This window comes from Schistosoma mansoni, chromosome 2, assembly GCF_000237925.1.
Source record: "Schistosoma mansoni strain Puerto Rico chromosome 2, complete genome".
NCBI lineage: Eukaryota > Metazoa > Platyhelminthes > Trematoda > Strigeidida > Schistosomatidae > Schistosoma > Schistosoma mansoni.
Genome location: NC_031496.1, coordinates 29,872,802 through 29,899,510, shown reverse-complemented (window position 1 = coordinate 29,899,510; position 26,709 = coordinate 29,872,802). Strand labels below are relative to the sequence as shown.

General features: G+C 36.1%; 1 protein-coding gene across 1 annotated transcript; it reads left to right on the top strand.

The window, feature by feature from the left end:
- Window positions 1-8,014: 8,014 nt before the first annotated feature.
- On the top strand, window positions 8,015-26,709 carry Smp_201820 (uncharacterized protein; the record flags this gene model as incomplete). The annotated part of the gene is made up of 9 exons (XM_018796334.1): window positions 8,015-8,162; window positions 10,516-10,574; window positions 11,096-11,747; window positions 13,299-13,556; window positions 14,463-14,767; window positions 16,762-17,491; window positions 19,635-20,272; window positions 22,416-23,705; window positions 26,638-26,709. 9 exons carry the CDS (start codon window positions 8,015-8,017, stop codon window positions 26,707-26,709), a joined length of 4,152 nt encoding a protein of 1,383 aa, XP_018650557.1.

Below are 26,709 nucleotides of genomic sequence, written 5' to 3'. Positions count from 1 at the left end.
TCTAACTTTAGATATTCTGCACTGTGTGTGTCCCTTAATTGGTTTGGAATGTTACTTGTTTTAATTTGTGAAGGCAGGTCCTTTAAAATCTAGCTCTTGTCCCTTTCCTCTACCCAATGTTTGCGTGAATTTATGTATGCATTTGTATGCCAAAAAAAACACAGACATACAAGTGTATTTGGCTTCTCAAAGTTTCTTTCTGGCTATTCTTTTTGCGTTCGTTAGTGCTTGGGGCAGATAGCACATTCAGAGACTACATCAACAGTATTAACACTGGTAGATAACAGGATCTTTTAAGTGATGTTCAAGGGATACATCATCAGCAACCTAATTTCACAGAAGGCTAACCTTAAATACCTGTCAATTACTAGTTCTCGCCATGCACGTCCGTTGAATGTTTAAAAAACGAGTGGTGATTTCCAAATCAGAAAGGGGTTTGCGGAGATTTCAGTAATTTTAAAGTTTAGATCATGAGTCAATTAAAGCTAGATCACCATGGAAAACCTGGGAGCACTGGATGGCTGTTTCGTTCTATTGTGGGAATCCTCACCAGTTCGCATCCACTATCTCGCCTCGCGAGATTCCAACCCAGGACCTATTAGTCTCGCGCCAGAGCGCTTAACCACTAGACCACTGAACCGGCATCCAATGGTGTTAATGTCTAACTTCAACCAATCCACGAAGTTGAGCAACCGTTCACCAATAGTCTTCAGTGAGTTGATATCTGACAACAGACCTGATTGAACTCCATTGGTTACTGCTTCTCATGGAGTCAGTCACTAGTGAGCATATGATTATTATCAGAAGGGGTTTTTACGGAGATTTCAGTAATTTTATAGTAGCCGCTGGATGCCGTCTCAATGGTTAGGCTCTCGCACGCGAGGCGGGATCTTGGATGCACACTGTCGAGGAGTCCCACAATAGGAAGAAACGGCCGTCCAGTGCTCCCAGGTTTTCCATGGTGATCCAGCTTCAGTTGACTCATGATTTCCGAATCCCTTGGCAGGTCTACAAATTTCACCAATGTATTAGTCGTTCGAAGTCCCTTTTTGTCTGTTTACAGATTAGCGGACTAGGAATAGTGAACAACAACTCTAAATGCCAGCAAACAATTAAGCTAAGCAGTCAAATAACACTAGTACTCTGTCTACATGCCCAGAGAACATGCGTCTCGTTGAACACCGTCGGGTGTGGCCTAAGAAAACTGTCTGGGCACCCGAAGAGTATCCCAGCCCCCACGCAAGTCGGGTGATTATGTGGCGCATATCTGTTTGGCCTCTTATTATGCTAATGTTTGTGTGTTTAAATAAATATCACCGCCTAATAAGCCGTGTAATTGTGTGATCTTACTCGGAATGGTCAGACTTTCTACACAATCCAGGTAACTATTCACAAAACTTTCCAGACGTTGAAAAATTCTCTATTTTAACGGGTCTTATGGTATCAGATAGCTGGTCACAGAACAACCATGCTCATTTCTCGCTTAATGATAGTCGGATGGATGGGAGAGGCATTTCATCCAGGTACTCAAGTGTGCGCTCTTTAATTCAAAGAGAGAAAGTGAAACCATAGAGAATAAGAATCAACAAATAACCCTCTGTTAAATTAAAAACAATGTGGTCAGAAGTCAAAGTTGTCGACACTACGTATCATTTTCCCTACATGGAATAGCGGGACACACTCCTGAGGAAATTTCACAACTACGTTTCATTCTTCATCAAATGTGCGAAAACAATCATTTCGCTCAAGTACAGCTTTTGTATGTCAACTGTTCTTCATAAGTCTCCAAGCACCTAGCAATAGTATTTTACATGTATTCCAGATTCCTTGATATTAACACTTTAACGTTTCGTAGATTCTTGACAAACAAGATTCTCAGAAGAGTTTCCTTCCCTTCAGCAGCTAATGGGCTTCCTTGTAGATTCATGGGGAGCAGTGTGATAGCTTACGTATTCACCATGGGATGAACAATAATATTATTGGCCAAAATATCTTAAACTTATTCCTTTCGTTTCCGGCTGATCCATCCACAGTCCGACCAATGTGCTGGGATGGCACAGTCTCTGTTTTCCGGAATGATAGCTTGCCAGAAACTGGGACGGGATGGAGCTGATACGAGCTCTACATTATGAGACTAACTACCGAAGTATAGACTACATGATCACGGTTCGATAGTGAGGCAGATATAGAATGTAGGTGATGTCGTCGCAAAGATGTGTATAGAGGAGGTCCAGCAGTGGAGATTCATATTCCAAGTCAATGCGTGTAGGTTTTGTGATACTTAAAACGTGTGTTAACAAAATAATAGTTGCTGTCAGGATATTTACCTGAAGTTGAGAGCTCTATATAGTAGATATGAAGTGCCTTGAAATTTTCCAAGTTGAGACGATGATCAACCTTACTCTTAAAACAGATGCGACATGCGAAAAATTCGTCAGCAAAACAGCGTGGGTGGGTGTATTACTCATATACTCACAAGTCCTTATCTAGATTTAACTGTACAACAAGCTACCCCACATGTACCGCGATCACTCGCCTCTGTTGATCTAATGTACACAAACCAACTTTAACACATAAAAACATGCCCCCTCTCTTACGATCTATAATTTTATCAGTTTCTGTATCCTACAATTCATGTGAAGAGCCGCATCTTTGTGACTACGATTATACAGGGACGAAATTCATTTATCGCCAACGAGCCTTTGTGTATTCAACACTTGAGGTGTTTGAGGATCACTAGTTTCACCCACACGGGTCTCAGAGGAAGTGGCTATAATACCTAGTCCATGATATTTATTTTGCAGACAACGAGCATTTTTATTTAAAACTCTTAAAGATATCGATTTATTCATACATGCATTGGTAGCATTTACTTCCAGGACCTGACTACTCAGAAGTCCAAAATACAGAGATTCCCTTCATCCTTCTGTCGACGAGTTTCTAGTTCAGTTAGTCCAACCTTTCTTTTGACGCTATTATCTAGAGACATGTGGGGTCTCACTAGAATGTCAGTGCTATCGTGACTTCGGGCACTAGTTAACGTAAAATTTCGTTGTTCCTCGGACCCTTGGATTACCTTAAAGAGTATATACGGTCGGAGTCCAACATTTTGGCTGGTCCTGTTACCTATTTTTATCAACTATTTGACTTATTCTCCTTTAGAGTTATCTGGTGAGATCCTATGAATAAATGGTTCGAACTTTTCAAATTCATGTGCGTGTTTAAGTTTTGAATCTGGTTCGTTTGTTCCAGTAAATTACTCACAATAATACTCGATGAGAAATGGTTTTTTCCAACCATTCTAGAAAGAAGTCTAGTCTTACTTCGGGACTTTGGTGGTGTATTCTGTGACACAGAATAAGAGTTTACCAAGACTTATCAACCAGACAGATTGTGTTTGGGACTTCCTTTTTCCTATTGTTTGTTTCCGCACGGCCTTTCATTTCCGATCACTGAGAATAGCCACATCGTTACCAATTGGAACGGTGGTGGTTTTATCTGGGTCTTCAAGTATCACTTTAGAATCATGACCTCCAATACTCTGTTGTATTTCACTGTTTGTTTGTCCCACGGAAGATTTTCCTTTTCCATGATTCCTAGTCAAGTGTTTGGCTCGTTCTGTAACAGCACGTACTATACTGACACATTATTCGCTGTCAGTACTCGTGTTACCAGTGTAGCCAACGTCAACATTCTTGCAGGCCAAATCCAGAAGGCTCATCACCTGCTCAATAAGTAATGTCTTGCTCGAACAATAAATATACAAAGCCAATGCGAGCTAAGCTTTGAGCATCTTTTGTATGGAGTGGGACTTTAACTGGTATACATCTTGCGGGACCAGCTTTTATACGTTACATTGCATTCCTTTCTCCACAGGGAAGAAAGAATTTTTCTGTCCTTATTTATAGGTGCAGTCGACTATTGTAAATAGATTGAGAGAGTAAAACAGTCGACAAAAACAATATAATCACTAGTGTGAGGATGAATTAAAAATGAAAACAACACGAAAACGCTACTTTTTTGTTTAATAAATATAATTCCGTTCATACCTCGAGGTACTGTTGATCCACTCTCACTAGATGTGTAAGATCGTGGAGTGAAAGTCTTTCTATTCTGTTCACGATCATTTGAAACCATGATAAACTATTTGTTGTGATTTTTCCTCAAGGTTTCGCGGGTCAGATAAACTCATTCTTTTTTGGGGTTAGTTGGTTATTGTATTTATTTCTCACCAAGTGTGATATTTCTTACTTATTCTCACTAAACTCACTAATTGCAAATGATTTGGGAAATTGGTCTCATCTGATGTCTGTTTATGCTATGATACGGTGCTACCGTACACTGAGGATCGTTACCTTTCCTGTTTCATGACAATATATTCCTGTTTATTGATTTTGACCCTTATGTAGTAAAGTAGATCGATCGATAAAGTTTTTTAGAGTCATTATTTTAGGTCTTGAATTCGTATAGTCGCTAAAGTGTCTTTTTGCCACTCAGCAGCCTACTATTATTGTAGCGCACACTGTGTTTGGATATAACACCAACGTTTATCTGTAATCTAATACCTTATAAGCTCATAGCTCAACGAACGTATCGCTTCATGATCATTTTATCGTCATTTTATGTCAGAATGGTTCTTGGAGCACTGGTGATCCTTTGTAGAAAATATTTTTCAAATGGTGATGCTTCGTTCTATACTGTTGGGCCTAATCAAATCATATCTGTGTATTAAGTGTTGGACGTGTCCCCGTGTGTCATTGTAGTCTTCATGTAATATGTGTACTGTTTTGAAACTTGCAGTGCATACTATCGCAACCTTCATATTATATATTGAGTCAGGAAAAAAGAGTAAACAACTGAATAGTCAGAAATATTCTCAAGGGAAAAGATGAAAAGTATAGGTTCTAACAACATTAATACAATTATAGACAATAATAAGATCAAACGGTATCAGTCGCGTGTGGATGATACCTAGTAGATTACTCTCTCCAAATGTGCGCACAGGTAATGTCTGAAAAGATAACAAGAGCTTCATGACTGAAATACTCAGTTCAGTAAACACAGTACTGCAGCCCCCGAGCTACAAGCGTTCCCCATCTCAAAATTACATGGTCTATTCAAGTACTATTCAGTGGCTAGTAAGGGATTACATTTCGAAAGTATTCTAGTTCGGAGATACCTGCCACGAATTTCACTCGATTGGTTAAAGATAGAACTTATGGGTTTCCTGTTGTTTCCGGACTTCCTACAAGTGTTTTGCCGGGGGGATATGTAAAAATTTTCAGAAGCCAAGCGATGTGCCGATTAGCAATAAGTTTCTAGTTAAATCTCAGTAATGTATTCGGTTATTTTTTCTAAAACCGTTACCACACAACCCCTGAGGTTTACTGACCAACTAATACTGTTTGCTTTTAGTAACTCAGATAAAACTAATAACCCTTACAACAATTGTGCCGTTAATAAGCTAGGAGGTGCGAAGATAATGGGTATTAAGAACCCTTGGTCAGGTAAGGACACTTGGTCTGTTTGGAAAATCTGGCCTAGTCGAGTTTGTATTAGCCTTCATCAAATATCCTATTCTAACAAAATGTGTAGATATGTATCCTTAAGTCTTCACTTATCTGCACGTTTTATTAGTTTACTCTTCCTCCAATAGTTTGTTCACTTCTGGATATTTTTGCCGGATTTAACATCCTTCCCTAAATTATCTTCATTTCATTTCGCTGATGCTGTAAAAACAGCATAGAAGTATTGCTTTTGGTAGTGCTTTTAGAAGAGTGATATTTGGCACATGGCTTTGCGATAATGGTTCCTGAATCTCAGTAAATGTTACTGTTCACGCTCGCTGTATGGTCGGTTACCAGCCTTATTCATTTTTATAGTCAAATTAATGTCAATTTTTTAGCGAAATTAACTGATAAATATTCTGCTTCTTCGAAAGTATTCTACTGATATTCGGATTATTAAAGCAGGGGTCAATGGAGTTACCAGCAAAAAAGCCCAAAAGACTATCACTCTAGTCAGGGGACTAGATTTATACAGTCTAAATACCATTCAGGTACGATTTCGTTCTTCATTAGCAACCTGGGGACTTAGTGACGTTATTATTCAGTTATAATCAACTTAAGACTTGGTAAAAATGCGTGTCGGGTCAAATCGCTACACGTCCACATGGTGGTATGAAATTTACAAAATGGGGAACAATGGAGTTGAGATAATAATAAACGCAATCGTGCGATAAATGACAATGTAATTCAAAAATAGGGAGTGGGTTTGTTTAATAAAAACTATTGGGACTCAAAGGTTAGAGGGATATAATGAAAGCATGTGTGGCACAGAGACTAATTTAGGCTCATTTCATCTATGGTTCACAACCAGTGGTCACTGTCACATGGATCCCAACTAGTAAATCTCCTCCCAATATGGCTCGAAGCTCTTCTCACTTGTATGAAAAAAGTAGAAAGTTACAACAGCCTTCATTGGCTTCTATTCTGAGTCACGTTTGATGAAGTCTCAAGCCACTGTATTGCACTGGCTGCTCTGGCTTTCATTATACGTGTATTGATCTCATCACTCACGCAACCACTAGCATTTACAGATACCCAGATACACGAACATACCAAATACTTCTATTTACCTACTACCAAAAGTGAGTCCAGATATAGGGTCTTGCCAATTTTGTAAAAGCACTTTGCACTTAGAGAGTGCAAAACATATACTATACCTAGACTCTGATTTCTAGCTGATTAAGTGTGGATTGTATGGGTTTGGTATCATCACACAGTAAGACAATATCATCCACATATACAAAGTTGAAAAGTCTTTGTCCAGGCAACATATCCACACCTTCATTACCTACATCCATCAAAACTGTTTCAAAAACGTCGACGGCAAAGTTGAAGAGAAATGGTGAGATTGGGTAACCTTGTCAAGCCTCACTGCTTGAATGGGACAATACAGAGAGGTTTTTGTATGCAACAAGGTTGTATACTCTGCCTGAGGTGTTTGTATATGAGGCCTTGAAGATGTGAATAAATTTTTCAGATACATGCTTCTGCGATCGTTAATCCCAGAGAACAGTTCTGTCCAACGAGTCGAAGGCGTCCCTGATGTCAAGAAACACAACGGTTGTTGGCCTGCAATAAGTATGGAAGTGTTCTAATATTTGGTGGAGGGTAAAGACATGACCACTACATCCTCGATCAAAACAGAAACCAGCCTGCTCCTCGCAAGTCAATCGTTCTCGGGTTTTGAACAAACTACGGAGCATGATGGAAGCCAATAGCTTGGACGCAATAGTAAATAGACTTATCCCCCGATAGTCGTTGCAGAAATGACGTGAATTCTTTTTAAAAATAGGGTCAACTATCGACTCATTCCATGATGTTAGAACACTCGGTAACTGCCAGACCTTTGTAAACAACTCAGTCAGTTCCTTGACCGAAAGGTTGCGACCAAGAGCTGGAAGTAAATCATCTGGGTCTGGTGATTCGTGGCACTTCAAGAGTTGAAGTTCCTTGCGAACTTCTGTCTCGTTAGGTGGGTCGGTTGTCACAGGTCATGCAGGATAAGACAGTCTGATTGATGTTGTCGGGGCAGCAGACCAGTTGGACTAATCCTCGAAAAACTCTGCCCACCATCGAAGACGTTGATAGATGTCAGTGATTGGCATCCCATCATCTTCACAGATTGTTTCACTCACACTCTCATGCGGTTAGAAATTATGAAGCTGTGCGATTTCTTAAATATAATGAAGTAACAGGATTTTTTGATAGGTCTTATTATTTTATTACTTGGTGTGGTTCATTGAAATGTTTAACTTATCAGATAATGTGCGAGGATTTATTCAGCAATACTATTGATTTGTTCATACTCTAAGTCGTTTCTTTGATTTCTGTGATATAATTGTTGCATCCAAAATAGCCATTTTATTTCTGGTATTTTCTTTTTAAATGTTAAGAACTAGTGAATATATATTGTTATATTGTTTTTCGTAGTTAAATACCTCCATATAATGCACACATCATCTGAGCAAAATATCTACATAGGAGAACAGGTGAATTCATTTACAGACCAAGCCACCAGTCGGAGATTTAATCGTCCCGTAGACCAGCCTTTACACTATAACAGTCTTACATCTCGTACAATGAACTTCAATAGAAGTAAGTCTGATCCAGCGTTTATTTGGATGCGATAAATTTTCGTCTGTTGCTGTGGTAATTCAATGATAAACTTCACTTATGAACTCGTTTCTTTCTGCTCACATTTTAGCATCGGTATTTTATCTACTGATAATGTTTTGAGATTTTCTCGTTGTTAATTATTTATTATTATTTAAACACATAAATATTGGTACAAGGGGGCACCAGGTATATATACGCCACACCGTTGTCAGTTGTTATCATTTGATAAGAAATTCATGAACCAGAACCAGACACAACTTAATCCAACTTCACTTATTTGGCTCAAGTTACTATTTTATGAATAATTTAACTGCTCCTTTACTACTTAAAATAAATTAGGTTGACAGGGTTTAAACGCTAACAGTTATTATCAGAGACTTTATGTTATAGAAGTTTTCTGTGATTTGATTAAATGAAATGTCGACTGTTGAAATCTATGAGTAGAATGATGATCGACAGATGAAATCAGTGATGTAACGTGACCGAGCGATGACAACTCACAAGATCGTATAATTGACTTAGCCCCCCCCCCCTGAATAATTAAAAATCAAAGGCAAGACCGCTAGTCAGATGAATGATTTTTCATGTAACAAAATAACCTACTTATGTACAAAATAAACATAAAAGATTGAAGGAAATTAGCTTGTAGGTTAATCATTCTGTAATCAATTAAGACCTGGCCGTTAAGCGTAAAGTCTGTCCTAATAACCTCTAGGTTTCTGTGGGCCAACCATACAACACATTTTAGTCATGTGTTTCGGTATGAACTAGTAACATCAGTAATGCTATTACTCAATTCTTTTCAGAAACCTCAGCGTTACCTTTGTAGTGACTTAAAAAGTAAACAGTCAAAGCTACTGAAGTTGGGCAAAATAAACAGATAAACATTTGTAGTGACTCCTAACCGTTTACTTTCTATCTGTCTACCCACTTATAGGTTTTGGTCGACTCCAGTCGATATCGATGAGAAATGGTACAGTATAGCTCTTTAACTAACCTTGTTTATGTTCATTGGCTTAACTGCGTTGGTAAATAACGAAATTAGTCAAACATGAGATTGTTTTGGATATATATAGATTTCATACGTTGTCTAATCCAGACAAATTGTAGGATATATGAAACGGAGAGGGAACAACATGACTTCTCAAAATATTACTCGTAGAAGGCGTTTAATATAGCTCAAAATAGACAATAAACCATATACACCAGGAAACGGACATTCGATAAGATAATAAATATCCACATGCACACAACCGTACATAAGATGCAAGTAAAGAATTGATAATGTCACGAATATAAGAGGCACATATACTGAAGTTCATAATTCTTTATAAAAGAGAACAGATTTATTATTATGGTAAGAATAACTCAATAGTCGCAAGGTATCTGGATTATTAAAGTCTATCCAGAAGTTAGAATAAGCTCATACAAGCAATATAATAGAAAATTATTACAAGGTTGTTTGAATAAAATTGAAGAATGTGCTCTTTTTTAAGTCTTTAAAAGACATGCTAAATCAAACCATTTCAGTAGTCTACAGCGTTGTGCTTGACCTGTTGATTTAACCGAAAGATTATAGAAACAGTTTATATCACCATTAATTTCCGTTAGACTGGATAAACTTTAAATTTTCTCAGTATATATTGAGAATGTGCGTACAGGTCTGATTATATTCAAAAAGCAACTATCAGTACAATTGTGTGTACTAGGATTTGAACTATCTTGGTTGCACGAGTGCTAATCACACAACTCAGTTACCCATAGCCAAGTATTTAGACCAAAATTTTAATTTATGACGTACTCTTTAAAAGTGAAAGCTTAAATCTGTTAAGTCGTAGATGTACATAAGGAACAACTGGAATTCTACCTTATTTAACTTGAAAACATGAATACCGTAACAATTTCATCTCACTGTTCTTGCTAATGAGGTATGTAAACTTGGATCGATGTACATACATACCAGGTTCTAAGTTGTGTTTGACCGACCGACTGGTCGAGTAAAACTGTGGAGGAATTGTCTGTAGATGAGAATGACCTTCTACAAACTGCTACATCAAAATTAAAATGTATTGAAATAAAAATTCAAAACTAAACTGTTCAAAGTCAAAAACACGATTGACCACTAAATCACTCAAAGTTGCATTAAAATATGTTAACAAAGATCATTAAGTTTATTACGACTCGTGTTTCTTATGAATGGATCTCATAAAAAGTCCAATTATTTATACATTTCATGACATTGATTCACAATATTACTTGACTTTTTTATTCGTTATAAATTTTTTTCTAGCTATTTTCTGTTTGTTGATTTATTCTTTAACTATTTCTACAGTTCTCAGTCATGGAATATCAATGCCAGTCTCTGGAACATGGCATCCAACCGACTTCAGGGTAAGTAATAAAGAAACTGGTTTTATCGCAACTGTAATATATTATTTTTTATTGGGAGCTATGCACAGAAAAATGTAGAAACATTGCTAATATTAACAAGTGCTCATTACTTTCGTATATAATTCCGAAGTCGTAAACATTTGACAGTTATTCTAAGATTTAATTACTCTTATCAGCTATTTTCTGAATAAAATTCAATGATTCTTCCAGATGTTTGTATGATTGTCTTTTTCACATACGACCTATCATTGTTTGATTTATGACTATTATTAGTTCAAACCATCCGGGGTAGTATGGCTTTCTTGTTTAGGATCTAAGACTTCTTCAGATTATCGGCATCGTCATAGGTGAAATTTCTAATGCTTCAATAGAACATTTGGGTGCTCTGCACCAGTTTAATTTCACTGACTTTAACTTGTTTACTTCGTGTTGTCTTTTACATATGTCGAAAATCCATGAGATCTGTTTTTTGTAATTATTACTTTTATTCCATGTAATTACTTATGGGTATCTTATTTTAGCAACCCGATTACTTACTTCTCCAACCTACACCTAAAAGACGACGAACTTCCTCTGGATCAACAGGACTTTCTCGTCGATATTGTACATCTTCCAGGAATGGTCATTTTTCTGGCGATTTACCGGTGCATTCATCTAGAAATCTTTCCTATATGTCTGAAATGGCTAACCATCGTTTTATCAGATCGTTGGATTCACGTAATTCTGAAAACGTTTTCCAAAATAATATTTTTATGAATGCCCGTCCAATACATCAGCATTGGCCCCAGGTACTACCAACATCTCAGCATCCTAATCGTTGGCAGAATGAACTTCGACAGGTTACCAGTTTAGTATCTGTTGCTGCTGTCGCAGCCGCCGCCGCAGCTGCTGCTACACAAAATAGTACACACTACCAACAGTCTTTCATATCACCGACTACGACTGTCAGTTCTTCAGAGGTACCTTGTCCTAGCAGTCAGCATTGTGTTGATATCACACCACGAGCAGCTAGAGGTTTTACTTCGTCTAGATCTAGTTTTGTTAAACGTCCAAGCTATCAATTTTCATTTCCTAATGGAGTTGGAAGTAATAAAAGAAGATCGGACTTCCCAGAAGTTAATGAAACCCATAGTCAAATTATTATCAACAATGGACATTCATATCATGAATTCGGTAAGTGACATAGTTTTCTTTTTTCCTTCTTTCATTTCATCCATCACTTTGCATAATCAACCGGCTTAACATAATTCACATAATTGTGTTGTATGGTGGCTATTTGTTCATATTATATATAATGAAAATATACAGTGTTCAATTTAAAAGATTGCTTATAATGTACAGGATAGGATTTCCTAATACCGGAATATTCAAATACAAGAAATAGTGAAAAAGATGTAAGGTATATTCATTTAATAAGGTCTAATAAAAGGTCTCATGTGTATATTTAAATTAAACAAGTAATATTATGTTTACCTGAGAAAAGGCTATCTTGCTTATCTCCTAGAACGCTTTACTACAGTCAGTGCATATTTATATTGAATGTTTTCAGCTAGAAAGGGAGTTGGCTTAAAGCAGATATATTAATTATACAGTGTTATGATTTATGTGTGTTTTTGAAAGGTAATCTACTTTTTTCTGGTTCTACAAAAATGGCCTAATCATATGTTATGTAGGTTCGATGAATGTTTGATTTCGTGTTCGTGTTGATCACTTTCATGTTTGACAATGAACTCGAATATTTGTAGTCTTGTTTTTTTTACGATAAATATTTTGAATGGATATGATCTATTTACAAGGAACAAGTTTATTTACTCTGCTTCAAACCACTTTTGTCATATATGGATAGTGATACTACTCGGCTGTTCAGACTAAAGTAAATGAGGTATGGTTCGAACCTGATACATTGTTTCTAAGTCGATAGAAGTAAACATTGTCTCGAAAGTTCATTAATTAGTTTGGTCTCATTTTCATTTAGCCAGATACGATTATCCAACCAATTCTGTTTTCAATGTTTTCGTTTAATCAGAACTCTGTAGAAGGGGTTTTGTGGAGAGTTCAGTATTTTTCATCGTTGAAATCATGAGTCAATTGAAGCTAGACCACCATGGAAAACCTGGAAGCACTGGACGGCCGTTTCGTCCTATTATGGGGCTCCTCAGCAATGCGCATCCACGATCCCGCACTCGCGAGATTCGAACCCAGGACCCACCAGTCTCGAGAGATAACAACTCACTGAAGACAATTGGTGAATGGTCGCTCAAACCTGGTGGATTGGTTGAAGTTAGACATTAACACCGTCGGATGCCGGCTCAGTGGTCTATCGGTCAAGTGCTCTGGCAGGAGACTGATAGGTCCTGGGGTCGAATCTCGCGAGTGCGGGATCGTAGAACTCTTTAATTCATAATGTCACAATAGTTTCTGGAAATATCATTTATCTAATAAAATATATTTTAATGAAGTTTACTGTGAGTAATTTCTTCTCAAAATCTATAGTTTCAAGGTTTTACCCTCAAATTTCCTTGTTTGTTGTTATCACAATCCTGACTTTTCACCTATAATTATTCTTCATTTTTAATTTCTTCCCGTGAATGTTCTTTACCTGTATTAGTATTTCTAACCCCTTTTCTTTAAAATCAACCTAAATTTTCATGTTTGTTTTTTTAAAATTCATCAATACTAAATTTGCTCACTAATTTATATACATATAATCCTCGAAAATTTCAGCTGTCACTGATAAAGACCTACCTTTACCGTCACCATCCTCTTTCTCATCGTCATTAACATCTGCATTACTTTGTAATCCTCAATTGAATTCTTGCCCACCAAATATCATTGGTTCAGTCTCTTCATGTACTCGTCATAATTTACAATCTGAAAATAATTACGCTACTATTAGATCTGATTCAGAAAATACTATCAACTGTAGTCCTGTTGAAGAATCTTCCGATTCCATTGTAACAAGTGCTACAGTTAGTAATGCTGGTAAGTCTCTTTTTGTTTCAATTTCTAAATATTGTTTAAATTCAATTGAATTGTGCAAAGTTACTGCTAGAATTGAGAGAAAAAAATAATAGCATAAATTTAAAAGAAGTATTTTACTTAAAGTATAAAAAGATTATTGTTTTCACACTTTTTGTGCAGACAATTTTCCTCAAAAAGACTAAGGTATAATCCTTTTTATGAGTGGATTGTCTTACCAAGTCAGTCATAATATAAGTAACAACTGCTGTCCATGCTTCTCTGGTCATTAGTTTTGATGAAATTTCATGAGGGTCTGTCTCTGCTTAAATAGTTCAATAGTAATATCACTGATTGATGAAAGTTGTCATGGGAAGCTTCAGTCCTTTCAATATCGTAGATTTGGTTTGCTGAAAAGTAAACTGACAGTAAAGGATCTAACACAAATATTTGTCGCCTCGAATGACTACTTTATTTCAGCACAGGACGAAATCAAAATTTAAACGAGTGGAGTTGAAGGAAGGTAAACGAAATAAATGAAGTTAGTGGATAATAGATGTTTTAATGACAACTTAGACCAATCCACTTTTGCACTAGATCTTTCACATTGACTATATCAGGCAAAAGCTCATGGGAATAGGTACTCAAAATAAATCAGGTAAAAACTTCTTTTTCATACATCCTGATCTCTTGATAAATTTAAATAAAAAGTGGCGAGGACAAGATTTTCAGAATAAAGTGAATCCAATATATTTCGAAGCTTCTCATATGCTGCTAACGGCTTAAGGTTACAATTAATAGTGTCATTATTATTATTATTGTCCGTGTTATTATAGTATCACATTATTGTAAACTTGTTTTTTAATCTTCTCATTAATTGTATTTAGATCGGTTGTCACAATTTGATTTTTTTTAACTTCTGTATTACAGCAGACCTAATTCATCGAACTGTGGTTGAACAGCTAGATCTACTGACAACTGTTCAGAATTCACCTCATAATATTGATCATAATAATGATTTGTTATCATTTACATATGTTACAAACTGTAATACCGCTCCAATTGTTGAATCAAATAATAATAATAATGAGTCGATGAATAAATCGATTGATGACCCTCATCATCGTCACCAACACCAACAACAACCAGTCATACACACAATGGGATCTAATAATATTAAACTATCACAAACTGATCCTCATCATCAGTCCAGTTCAGTTATACCAAATAAAAATGTATGTTATTTCCCGTTCTATCAAAAGTACATCTATAATTGTTTATATAAACTTTCCATTTTTATCTATATATGCCGATACGTTTCAGATGTTGATTAGATAAAATTCGCGACGTTTTTTTGCAAATTACCATATAAAGTTTAGTATACTTAGCTCCGAGCTACACTTTAAGGGCTAGTGATTCTCTCCGGTTGCTTAAACTGAAGTAGGTGAAGCCGAGGTTCAAACGTACGAATTAGCAACTAAAAGTCGAACGGCCTTAACCACCAGTCCGTCGCTCCAAATTACAATGTCATAATTTTTAGTGACTTAATTTCGTTCAACAATAATTATAATAATAGTAATAGTTTTGTTCAATACTATAAAGTTCATCATAGTAAAATATTCTCAACACTACTCGTGGAATGTCCCAATATATTTCTGTTTAATACCTATTTAAAGGGCAGTTGTTTAAAGCATATTTTATAAATATTTTAGTTAATATTTGCCATCTATCTTCAATCATGGAATTTTTCTATCAGTTCATTAGCTACAACTATTTTCCCATCCATCATACTAAGATCCATGTATCCGAATATACATAGATCTTTCGTCTTTTTTCAGGAGGATAAACCAAAAGGAAAGTCTCCTTATAATCGCAGTGATTCTGTTTGAGTTTTATAGTACTGAACATCAGTATAATTCCATTTAAATTATGAACCGATCCGAGTTAAACCATCATTAAAAACCTGGAAACACTGGACGGCCGTTTCGTCCTAGTATGGAACTCCCCAGCAGCGGGCACCCACAACCCCGCACACGGGACTCAAACCTAGACCTTCGGTATCGCGAGCGAACGTTTAGCCTCTAGACCACTGATCCGCCATCTAAGGATGTTAATTCTTGACGTACAATTATCATGTGCTCACTAGTGACTAACTTTTACTGAAAATTTCCGGAGTTCTGGTGATAAACCGTTTCCAGTAGAATTCAACTGTGTAAGATGTGAGGCAGTTACCCACCGAAGACAATGAGAGATGGTCGCGCAATGTCATGGATTGGCTGAAGCTAGATATTTACACTGTTGATCCAGGCTCAATGGTCTGGAGGTTAAGCATTCACGTGCAAGACCAAAAGGTCCTGGGTTCGAATCCCGCGCGCGGGATCGTGGATGCACGCTACCGAGGAGTCCCATAGTAGGACGTAACGGCTATCTAGTGCTTCCAGATTTTCAATTGCGGTCTAACATTGATCGATCTGTTATTTCAATGAAATACAACAATCTCCACAAACTCTTACTGACTATCAGATTATTTTGTAAGCCTTTTTTGAAAAGTGTTAGTACATATAGTTAGTAACTAATTCTAAACAGGAAGGTTGATTCCAACATTTGCAAAGTTGTAAGTTAGATAGCTCGAAAGTTGCAGCGAGTTGCTTAATAAATTGTATAGTATATCAGACTACGTAAAATATACGTTTACAGTGTTTATTTATCATCAATCAATATACTCTCTTCAATCTTATCTTTTCTTTGAACATTGTTAGTAAATGGAGTGTTAAACAAATGGATTTTAAACAAGCAGTTCATTTAATCTTAAAAATGAACATTTATGCGCTAGGATACTTATTGTTTACATCATATCCCAAGGTCATAAATAAATAGTCTTATGTACAACTCATGTATAGCGGATAAACATACCACGTATAAATGATCATACTTTCTTCCAATTGGTATATGAGTTCCATAAGCCTACGTAACTTTCAACGGAGGTATTTTGTTCAAAGCATCCAATTTTCAACCATTGAATTGCATATCTGAATCCCTGTTACACCTGTTTCTGTTTCAATAAATAGTTTCATTGGCTCTTAGATAAAAGTCTAATTAATGACCAACTATACAAACACAAACTTTGTTACTCATTTTGGTTAATTTAAACATATAAATAGTGTTTGTAATGCTATTTTTTTTATGTACTTTTAACTATTATATCTCACTCTTAATTTCCATTTTTAAGCCAATCACCTCTTGTTTTAATGACTTGAACTCAAATGAACCGATCACTTCATCAATACCCCATTGTAATATCGACGAAAATATACAGTTCACATCATCTTGTTTTCCCCATTCTGAATTAAATGAGTCAAGTACAAACTTTGTAATGTCATCTACTTCTCAAACAGAAGATGGTGGTGGTGGTTGTGGTGAAGAAGCGACCGTCGTGGCAGCAGCGGCGGTCGTCGCCTCTGCTGCAGCTCATGCAGTCGCTGCTGCTGCTCAAGCTGTTTCCGCTGCTGTTCATCATCGACGAGCATCATCATCATCGTCATTAGATCAAGCCATTTCATCACAATTGAATGAATCTATTCTTATGCATACATTACCTAATCAATCGACTATTCATCATCCACTTATGCATTGTTCATCATCATCGGTTGGATGTTACAATAACTATCCTTCGACAAATCAATTGATTTCTTCTGATCTATATCATCATCACACTGGACATAGTAGTATGTTACATGAGCACGAACTTAATTATAGACAATCTCAGTTATTAGCTAATCTGTCATCGGGAAATATGTTAAATTCTTTTAGTATTCAGCCATCCACAGCTTGTAATTTCTCTTCGTCTCAGTCTATTTTTCATCCTTCAAATTTATACTCATCTATGTCTATTGATAACAGAAATGATAGTTTCACCTGCGATTCAAGAATCAATTTACACATTCCGAATATTTGCACAGGTAATTAATTAGTAACTTATAACGCTAATGTATAGCAAGTTTTATTTATGATAGTTTGTAAAATCTCTGTGTACCATCATTTTATTTAATTTAAAACACGTAAATACTGATAAAACTGGGCATCAAAATAAATATGCGCTACATCAATAAGAAAACGAAATTGTGGTGACGGAAATGAAGGAGAAAGAGAATGTAATGGGGGGAAATAAATTAGTTTTGAGAAAATACAAGCAGGAGGAATTCTTCCAGTCAAGTGATTTCCTTAGATTTTTTGTGAATAACGTGATAGAAAACTACCATAGGATCGCCATTAGACTCTATTTTGAACCCGAGTGATTATCTTAACCAATGCTTATAGACGTTGAGTGACATGGTTCAAAATCATTACAATAGCGCAGGTTCACTCATTCTTTGTCTTCCCACAAATTCTGAGCTTTTAAATTCCTCATAACTTCTTTGTATTTTCATTCTACTAAATTATATTTTATCGAGTCGTATCTTCGATGCCTAATCTTTCCTGTTGCCACTCATATTGTTACTATCTCTACTATTCTGGGATTCAACATGACGATTTCATCTTTCAGTGTTATAAGAGTATGACAACTTGAACCAATGTATATACGTTCAGGTTCTGTGTTGCGACAGACTGACTGACTGACTGATCTTGAGCCATGTTTGGTAGTGGCTTATGATAGTGAGTGGGACCATCTATAGGACCTCAACCGAGGGAGTTGTGATGAACCAACAGATGTGAGACTTGTATGGATTTCTTTCATGCCACGGCACTATGTCATTAACTGAATACGTCCGCTTTTTTTCTCGTGGTCCTAGCGTCAGCGATGATGTGAAAGCCGCTGAGATGATATTCTTAGCGCATCTCCAAGCCATTGAACCCGACGTTTCAAGTTAGTGACACCAGTCGGATTGTTGTCCTGTACATGGACACACACTATCGAACCTCAGTATTACTACAATCGTGTTGCCACTCAATGTCAGTATTCTTTTGGAGACATAAATGATCGGGCACAGAGTTGTCTCACATCTCCAACTCAGAGATGTTAGGTTCCCCAAGCATAGAGAAAAGCTGTTCTCTCTTATGAAGAGAGGTAATTGCACTCCCTCACTCTTCTGAGCTGTTTTTCTATAGGCCCTTCAAGACGTCGATAAATTTCTAAGACGTGCTTCTTTAACAGATAATCCTAGAGCACAGTCCTGTGCAACAAATTGGAGGAGGCTATAATATCAAGAAACAACGACTGGTGTTCTGCGATAAATGTGGCGGTGTTCCAAAATTGGTCGTAGAGTAAAGATATGATCAATGCATCCATGACTATAACGAAAACCAGCATTCTTCTTACAAGTCGGTCTTTCTCTCGTGCTTTGGACAATCTGCACATTATGACGGAAGCCAATAGTCCGGACGCAATTTGAAGTAGATTTATCCAGAGATAGTTGTTGTATAAATGCTGTAATCCTTTTATGAAGATATGGATGACAATTGCTTGGTTTCAAGATATTGGAGTGCTCTCTGAGAGGTGGAGAGGTGGTCAGTGTATGACGTGGTATCGTAGTGTGAAAGAATGCTGTACAGAGCTGGCATCTGTTGGTCCTTCACGACTACGTGGTTGGGTTCCTGAAGGTGGTGCAGCACAGTGGCTAGAGAAATTATCAGATATGACTTAGAATTGAAACCAGCGGCTATCCTGCTGTAAATTTCTTTTACCTTCTTCACAGAAGTGTACGTAACTTCTTCAAGTGAAAGAACTCTTCCTGGTTGTATCTTTCCTAACTAAACTGCTTCTCCCATTATAATAATAATATATATTATTACTATTATTATGGTTATTATTATTATTATTCCGCTCTCATACACCAATTCTTGTTCATTGTCGCTCTTCTTTTTATGACACTCACCCTCCATTATCTATCCCTTCACAACCTGATTGTTTTTATATGGAGCATATATATTTAGTGCCCCTTGTACCAATGTTTGTGTCCAAATAATAATAATAATTTACTGGGGTTTTAATGTGTTTACGGTCAAATTATTTATAAGAACTCTTTCTGTAAACATCTCTTGTCACTATGTACAACGTATATATAAGATTTTAATAATATGTATTTTTCTGTTTCACCGGTTTAGGCCAAATTCCATCGTCTTCTATGTTACATCCAATTATACCAGCTTTCTCCACTTCCAATGGTTTAACTCTCATTCGAAGTACTAATGAATTTGGTGACGCTTCTTATCCACTAGCGACAGTCCGATGTATTACAAGTGAACCGCCCGAAAACAGTTTTGAGTTCATAATGCGTACTTCAGGATTTAGTGGACCCCATACAGCACGATCACATTTCATCACTACACCATTGACCTTCTCAAATAGTGTGGAATCAACTTTACTGAATAATAATTTTTCAACTCCTATCAATCCATCTCATTATCATCAGTCATCTATCCATCCGAATCTAACTACAGTGGCTACAGAAGTTGCCGCTGCTGTTGCTTTAGCTGCAAATCATTCATCCTCATCTGTCATAAATCGATGTACTGATCCTAGCCAAATAAGTTTTCTGCCAAACAATATTGTAGGCTTATCACGTGGCTCTTCTAACCCATCTTTTTCTCCATATTTCCCTCCATCGTTTCCTTCCGCTACACCAATCCCTCTATTGCCGTTGAGATCACCACAGTTATCGATTATCGGTTCGTCTACACTGGCTACAACTCGTGGAGTAAATACTTTACTACAATTTCTTCGATTAATTCATCAAAGACCCGTAAGTTTACATACATTTTACTAATTACATATTTTCACTGCATAAAAGTTTGTACTTTAGTGTGGTGCGGACTAAAAAGTAGTAGGAAAGATATTGAATAATAATGACTAAGATCTGTTAACAACGTAGGAAATATAAGTACACAGATAAAATTTGGACATTAATTGCTAGATTTTAGGTATGACGCGCTTGATTGATTACAAAATCCATTATTATAAAGTTTAATTAATTATTCTAACATGTAGCATATAGTCCACAGTAAAATACTATAAATAATCCAGAAAAGAAGATGTGATCTATGCATGTATGTTAATAATCTGTCAATATGGCAGTTGGTTGAATGAGAATAAAAAATGGTATGAGCAGTGGTGTGACCAACAATCGGCGTATCATGCAGGCGGAGAGTTCAAGGTCAGGCTTGAACAACAACTTTATATCCAATACCGATACAAAGTAGAGTGGAATTATTAAAAAAGGGAATAATGGCAAAAATTGTTTACAAAATAAGTCCGTATTAACCAACTCCATACAAGTGTGTTAACTTCATACATACTTTAGCAGTATTAATAGTTACAAAGCTGAATGGTTGGGTTGTTTTACATATGTAAAATTTTAACTGATAATCCCTGTTGTCTCATTTAACATAAGATTCAACATACTGCATGGAATAATATTTCAGATAACCTAATTATAATAAATTATTTCTCACTGGTTGTAAATTCACTAATCGAAAGTTGGTTGGGAATAGTTTTTAACAAGTATCCAGGTACTTAATACTTTCTAGTTCATTGTGTTATCGATATTTCATCTTGAAGATTGTTTTATTAAATCTAACCTATAACCTCATGGTTCAAATACTATATAGTTTCAATATGGACACTAGTCTAAGTGACTGAAACAACGCACCTACTACGTTTTAGTATTGTATAACTGAAGGAGATCAACAGAAAATCGAGTCAGAAAAAAGTTGTTGGTACTAATTAACCATGGATTTTATCGTTAAACATCAGTAAAACTTACCAGTTTCTGTAGCTTTCTCAACATTTCAATGGAATATCCTATAAACTCAAAGTCTATTATCCTTATAAAGTACAGATGATAAAGAAATTTTTCTAAGACTATATGAATCTCATAGTTTCATGATTTATTTATCTTCAAAAGTGAGTATTTTTAAACTTAATATTAGATAATTTGTAATGCAGCAAAACTGGTGATCATCTTATTTTCTCAGCAGCAGTCATAACACCGGTCTTCATCTCCTATTCAGTTTCTCGTTATCACTAAAATCATTTTTTTTGATTTTTTTTTTCCAAGAAAAATCATGTATTGGATGTTATTACAACTCTTACATATCTGTTACTACACCATAGGGTGTTAGTTTCTGGAGAGTCCTATGCTAGGTGGTAATAGTTTTCTAACTAGGGTTAATTAATGATGTGAAATTATGGTATTTTACTAATCGATCAATGCTAATCGGTAGCGAAATATATCTGTTAGAAGCTGTCAGAAATTTCTCAAAAACGTCTTCATTAGTCAAGAGAAGACCGAAGAGATTTTATCTGAAAAACAATCAAAAGAAACCTCTTAGTAACTTGTAGAGAAATGACGGGTCATATGTCATACTCTAACTACATGAATATCTATTTTGTTATGGATGCAATGTGCTTTCAGGAGCCTTCAAATTATCATTGTTACCTATAAACCTATAAATACCCTTCTCTTTTGCACATCAACCTTGAAAACAAAACTTGTTTTCAAAGACCCCGCCTCTCACCTCAGACCTCAAGTTAAAAGAATCTTGTTGTACTAGTTAAGCGGTTACGAAGTTATTATTAGGCGTCCAAGCACCATATACATCATGGCTCAAAATAAGTTCCACAGATACATTCACATTTTAGCTTCTACTAAAAAAATTTGAGTTTTCATATTTGGTGAACTGAGCCAGTGTAGTCACATTAAATATCTAGTCGTACATGTTAGCTAAAGGCCTAAAAATCAGTGGATGTTGTTGATAAATGAACGCTACTAATCGAAATTCGGTCCAACTATCTGTCTATATATATATATGGGTAATTAATTTACATTAGATGCTCTTAATAATCATTTTGTTTGTTTCTGAACCATGTTATTATCCCTTTTCCAGGACTCCTATGCATTACCCTATTATCCTTCTGCTATGACTGCTACAGCTGGTGGCTCTAATCAAAGTGTTGTTGTCAGTGCTTCAGCTGGGATAGCTAATGGAACTCGAGTTGCATCAGCTGTTACACCACCTCTATTATCACATCATCCTATTGTTCCTCTTCAAGCATCATTTTTATCTAATTATACAGAAAGAGAACATATTACTACGCAAGATAATAATCTATTCATAAATAATCAACAAACATCGATCTCACCATCAATTGGTATTCAACCAATCACTTCAGCGACTGCTGCATTAGCCGTTGCTATGGCCGCTGCTGTTGCTTTACAACAACAAAATCATAGACATTCATCATCAAATGCTATTTCTATGCTTACATCATCTAGAGTTGCACCGACTACACCTTCGATACCAGTTCCAATATTGCATGCTCATTTATATTATCCTAGAAATGTAACAACTGTACAACAATTACATAATGCACATCAACAATGCTATCATAATCATTATGGTAATAGTGCTGGTGGTGGTGGAGTACAGTATCACAACAGTCATTCTCAAAGACCTGCTTCTACGCCTAATACATCAACTAGTAGTTGTTTATCAGTTAATCCGGTGAATTCGTTATTTTCAGCATCTAGTATCGGTGTCAGTGGTGGTGGTGGCGGTGGTACAACATCGCCAGCATGTCTGTCCAATTTATTCCCATTTTTATTAGCTGTTCCTCCACCACCTACAGCACTACGACCGTTACCACTGCCTGTTTCAAACAATCCGTCCATTACAAATTTCCCTGTCAGTGACTTATCGGAAACATTATTTGCTCATTATACTGCTGCTGCTGCTGCCGCCGCCGCTGCCGCCACTGATCATTCTACTGTATTTTCACATAGAAATTCAATTTTACCTCAAACCGTGCCGGATCCAACTTCAGCAGCTACGGCGGCCGCTGCGGCAGCGGCTGTCGCAGCAGCTGCTGCGGCGGCTAGTGTTGATCAACTGTTACATTTGGCAGTTCAATTAGAATCGAACAATGGTCGTGGTCTTAGTAAAGAGGAGTTGGAAAGTTTACCTATTCGTTTGTATACATCAAAACATTCTGACAGTTTATCTAGTGGTAAACCGAACACTACCATTTGTAATGAAGTAAAAACCAACACACAGAATGATGTATCTGAATGCGATAGATGTATGATTTGTTTAGATGATTATGCAGATAGTCAACAAATTCGTCAAATGCGTTGTTTGCATGAATTTCATGCAAGTTGTGTCGACAAATGGTTAAAGGTTAGTGTCGAACATTTTGTTCTTTTACACAGTTATTTTATCATCTTTAAATTTTTTTTATTCAGTTTATTATAACTATTAATTATTATTGTAACTTCCGATAGTTACAGTAACCCATTGTGTCACTTATATGAAAAAAGGACAAATAAACGTGATCGAATCCTCCAGGGAACATCAATTTCCTCAAGAGCACAGATGTATGTACACCCTGTTGATAAGTAGTGCCATATAGTAAAAAACCTAAGTCCATACTAACCTGTTCATGAATTCCAACCACTTTCCACAAAAATAAAGACTATTTAATAAGGAACAGTCCTAAAAACATCAATGGGAAGATTCAAACATATAACACTAAGTGAATTTACTAATAACCAAGATTATAATACTAGATTACGTAATATGAGTAATAACAATAGATTTAGTGAATATAATAAGATAATTAAAATGAATAAGATGTTTTGTTACACTAATTAAAGGTCATAGAAGTGTAAAAATAAATAAGGTGATATGATGAGTATTCGTGAATAAAATAACGAGAATATAAGACATAATTAAATAAAGGGGAAATGGAGTAATAGTAATAATAAAATAATAATAATAGAATGATAATAATAATAATATTAAGGCCATGGTAACGATAATGATAAGACGTACTTCTTTTGTACGCATAGTTCTGGTTTGAGCTCATGAATGGTAGGAGCTTCGGCTATTTTTAGGAGTTTGATACGAAGAAATCTAGGTTGATTTGAATGAATCATATAAACAACATTAAAATCAGGCTGTGGATCCGTTGAATGATTACAGTCAATTAGGTGTTCAAGTATAGAACTCCTAACTGCTTTCTTTTCACCCTTGTAGAACCGAACTGGGATATGTTCTCGTATCCGAGTTGAAAGCGAGCGCTGGCTAAGGCCGATGTACTCATATTACGTAATCTAGTATTATAATCTTGGTTATTCATGTTCACATTTCCTCACGGAATTAGTACTTTAACAAAACATTTTCATATATATACGATTGTACAGCTTGATAATAAATTCGTTGAAAAGAGATCCCTTCGCTGAACTTCATGTTTTAATTTCACTGTTTAGTTTATTATGTAACAATATAATTTGTATGAAATAGTTGTCGAGATTAAAATCATTGCAAGCCAAGCGAATATGAAACCGATAGGTGATTGGATCAGACACTTCTAAGTTCTTGTAAAATGTACCATTCTAAACGGTTTGAATGTAAAATCACTCTTTAAAAAATATATATTATTCATTAGTTTAGTATTTTGCATAAAATAACTATCTATTAGAGTTTCGCAGAACTTTGTAGGACTTCAATCAAATTCCTACCGATAAATTCTAAATATTATGAAGTATATAAAAGAAAGATCAACTATCTTTTATTTGGCCTGTCAACTAAAAACTAGATTCATTTAATAGACCTAGATCCGGTGTTCATCTTGTTGTGCTAATGAGGTATGGCAACTTAGACCGATGCATATATGTGCCTGCTCCTACGTTGTAGCTGACTGACTGACCTAGATCCGGTATTTGTTTCAGATATATCTCGGGTTTTTAAATATTTTTATACAGTTATGAAAATTAAGTCTCAAATTATATGTGTCTGAATATATTACTTATTATCTGTTATTCAGAGAATATTTTTATAATGAATACAATTTAGGTTGTTAAAATCAATTAACAGAATAATACTAACCGATAGATGATGCGCATTAGTACTACGATTTGACTGACTCATAAGTGCTTATGCAACTGAACGTCATTGCCGATAGCTTTTTGCTAGATACCATGTTTTTTTATGAGACTTTGGAGGAATTGGATAGTTTTCTTGTACCATACAATAAGTGTTAGAGTCAGGATGCTAACGTTCGTAGTGCAAGCTTTAGTGGATACTATAATTTCCAGCCTAATGTTTATCAATTAACCCTCATAAGCTTATCAATCGTGTTAGAACTCCAGATCCTTCGTAAATGTGTCGGCCCTTTTGTAATGTGGAATTTTTTTCACTGGTCTGCTTCCTGATTAGTTAGTCTTAAAGTTACTCTTAAAATAGCTTAGGGCCGTCAGTATAGTATAATTTTATTTAAATTGGTTATTTTACCATGATAGAATAGTAACCACGAAAATATAAGTCACATGAAACATATTTATTTATTTAAACACATAAATATTGGTACAAAGAGGCACCAGATATATATGTGCCGCACAAATCTCATTTGATTTGTATGAGGGCTGTGATACTGTCCAGGTGCCCAAATTGAAGCAGGTGGTTTTCTTAGGGGACCACACCCGGAGCCTTCAACCTAAAAGTCTAACCTACAAGGCAGTAGAGCAACGTAAGGAGATGCAATCTCACGGTAGTCGGCGACCAACGATTGATTTATACGCCATTTGTTCCCTCAGGATACTAGAGCCCATGTACACCATTGGTTTGGAATGAGGGTTTTCCAACTCTCCTAGGTGGACTTTCCATGTCCACTGGTCCGGTTAAAGCTCCGGACATTCGCTTTTCGTCCTCTCAATTTTGTAAACAACACCGATGCCACTAGAAGGCAGTGAGTAAGTCTTCCCTGGCAGAGGCTGTATACGCGTGGCCATGTAAGAGCATTTGGTAAAGGAGAGCGGACTCTCCCCACTCTCGGCTGTTACAGGGCATTGGGGGGGAAGGGAACATATAGGTCATTAGAAGAAGATTCTGTAGATCATTAATTAAAACATGACTGTTAGGCTTCATCCTTGCTCTTGAGGTTATCGTCATCATATTTCCTTTCATTGCTAACTATTTAAAACTTAGGCGACGCTAACGGAAATGAAATTTTAAGTTGACTCCATGATCATATCATCAATTTTGTTAACCAATTGAATTTTCATAGTCGCCACTATGTATGTATATGTATAATTTTCATATTTCGTTGTAGACAAAGCGTACATGTCCTCTGTGTCGTGCTGATGCATTCACTGGAAGTCAACATAAAGATGACTACTTTTAA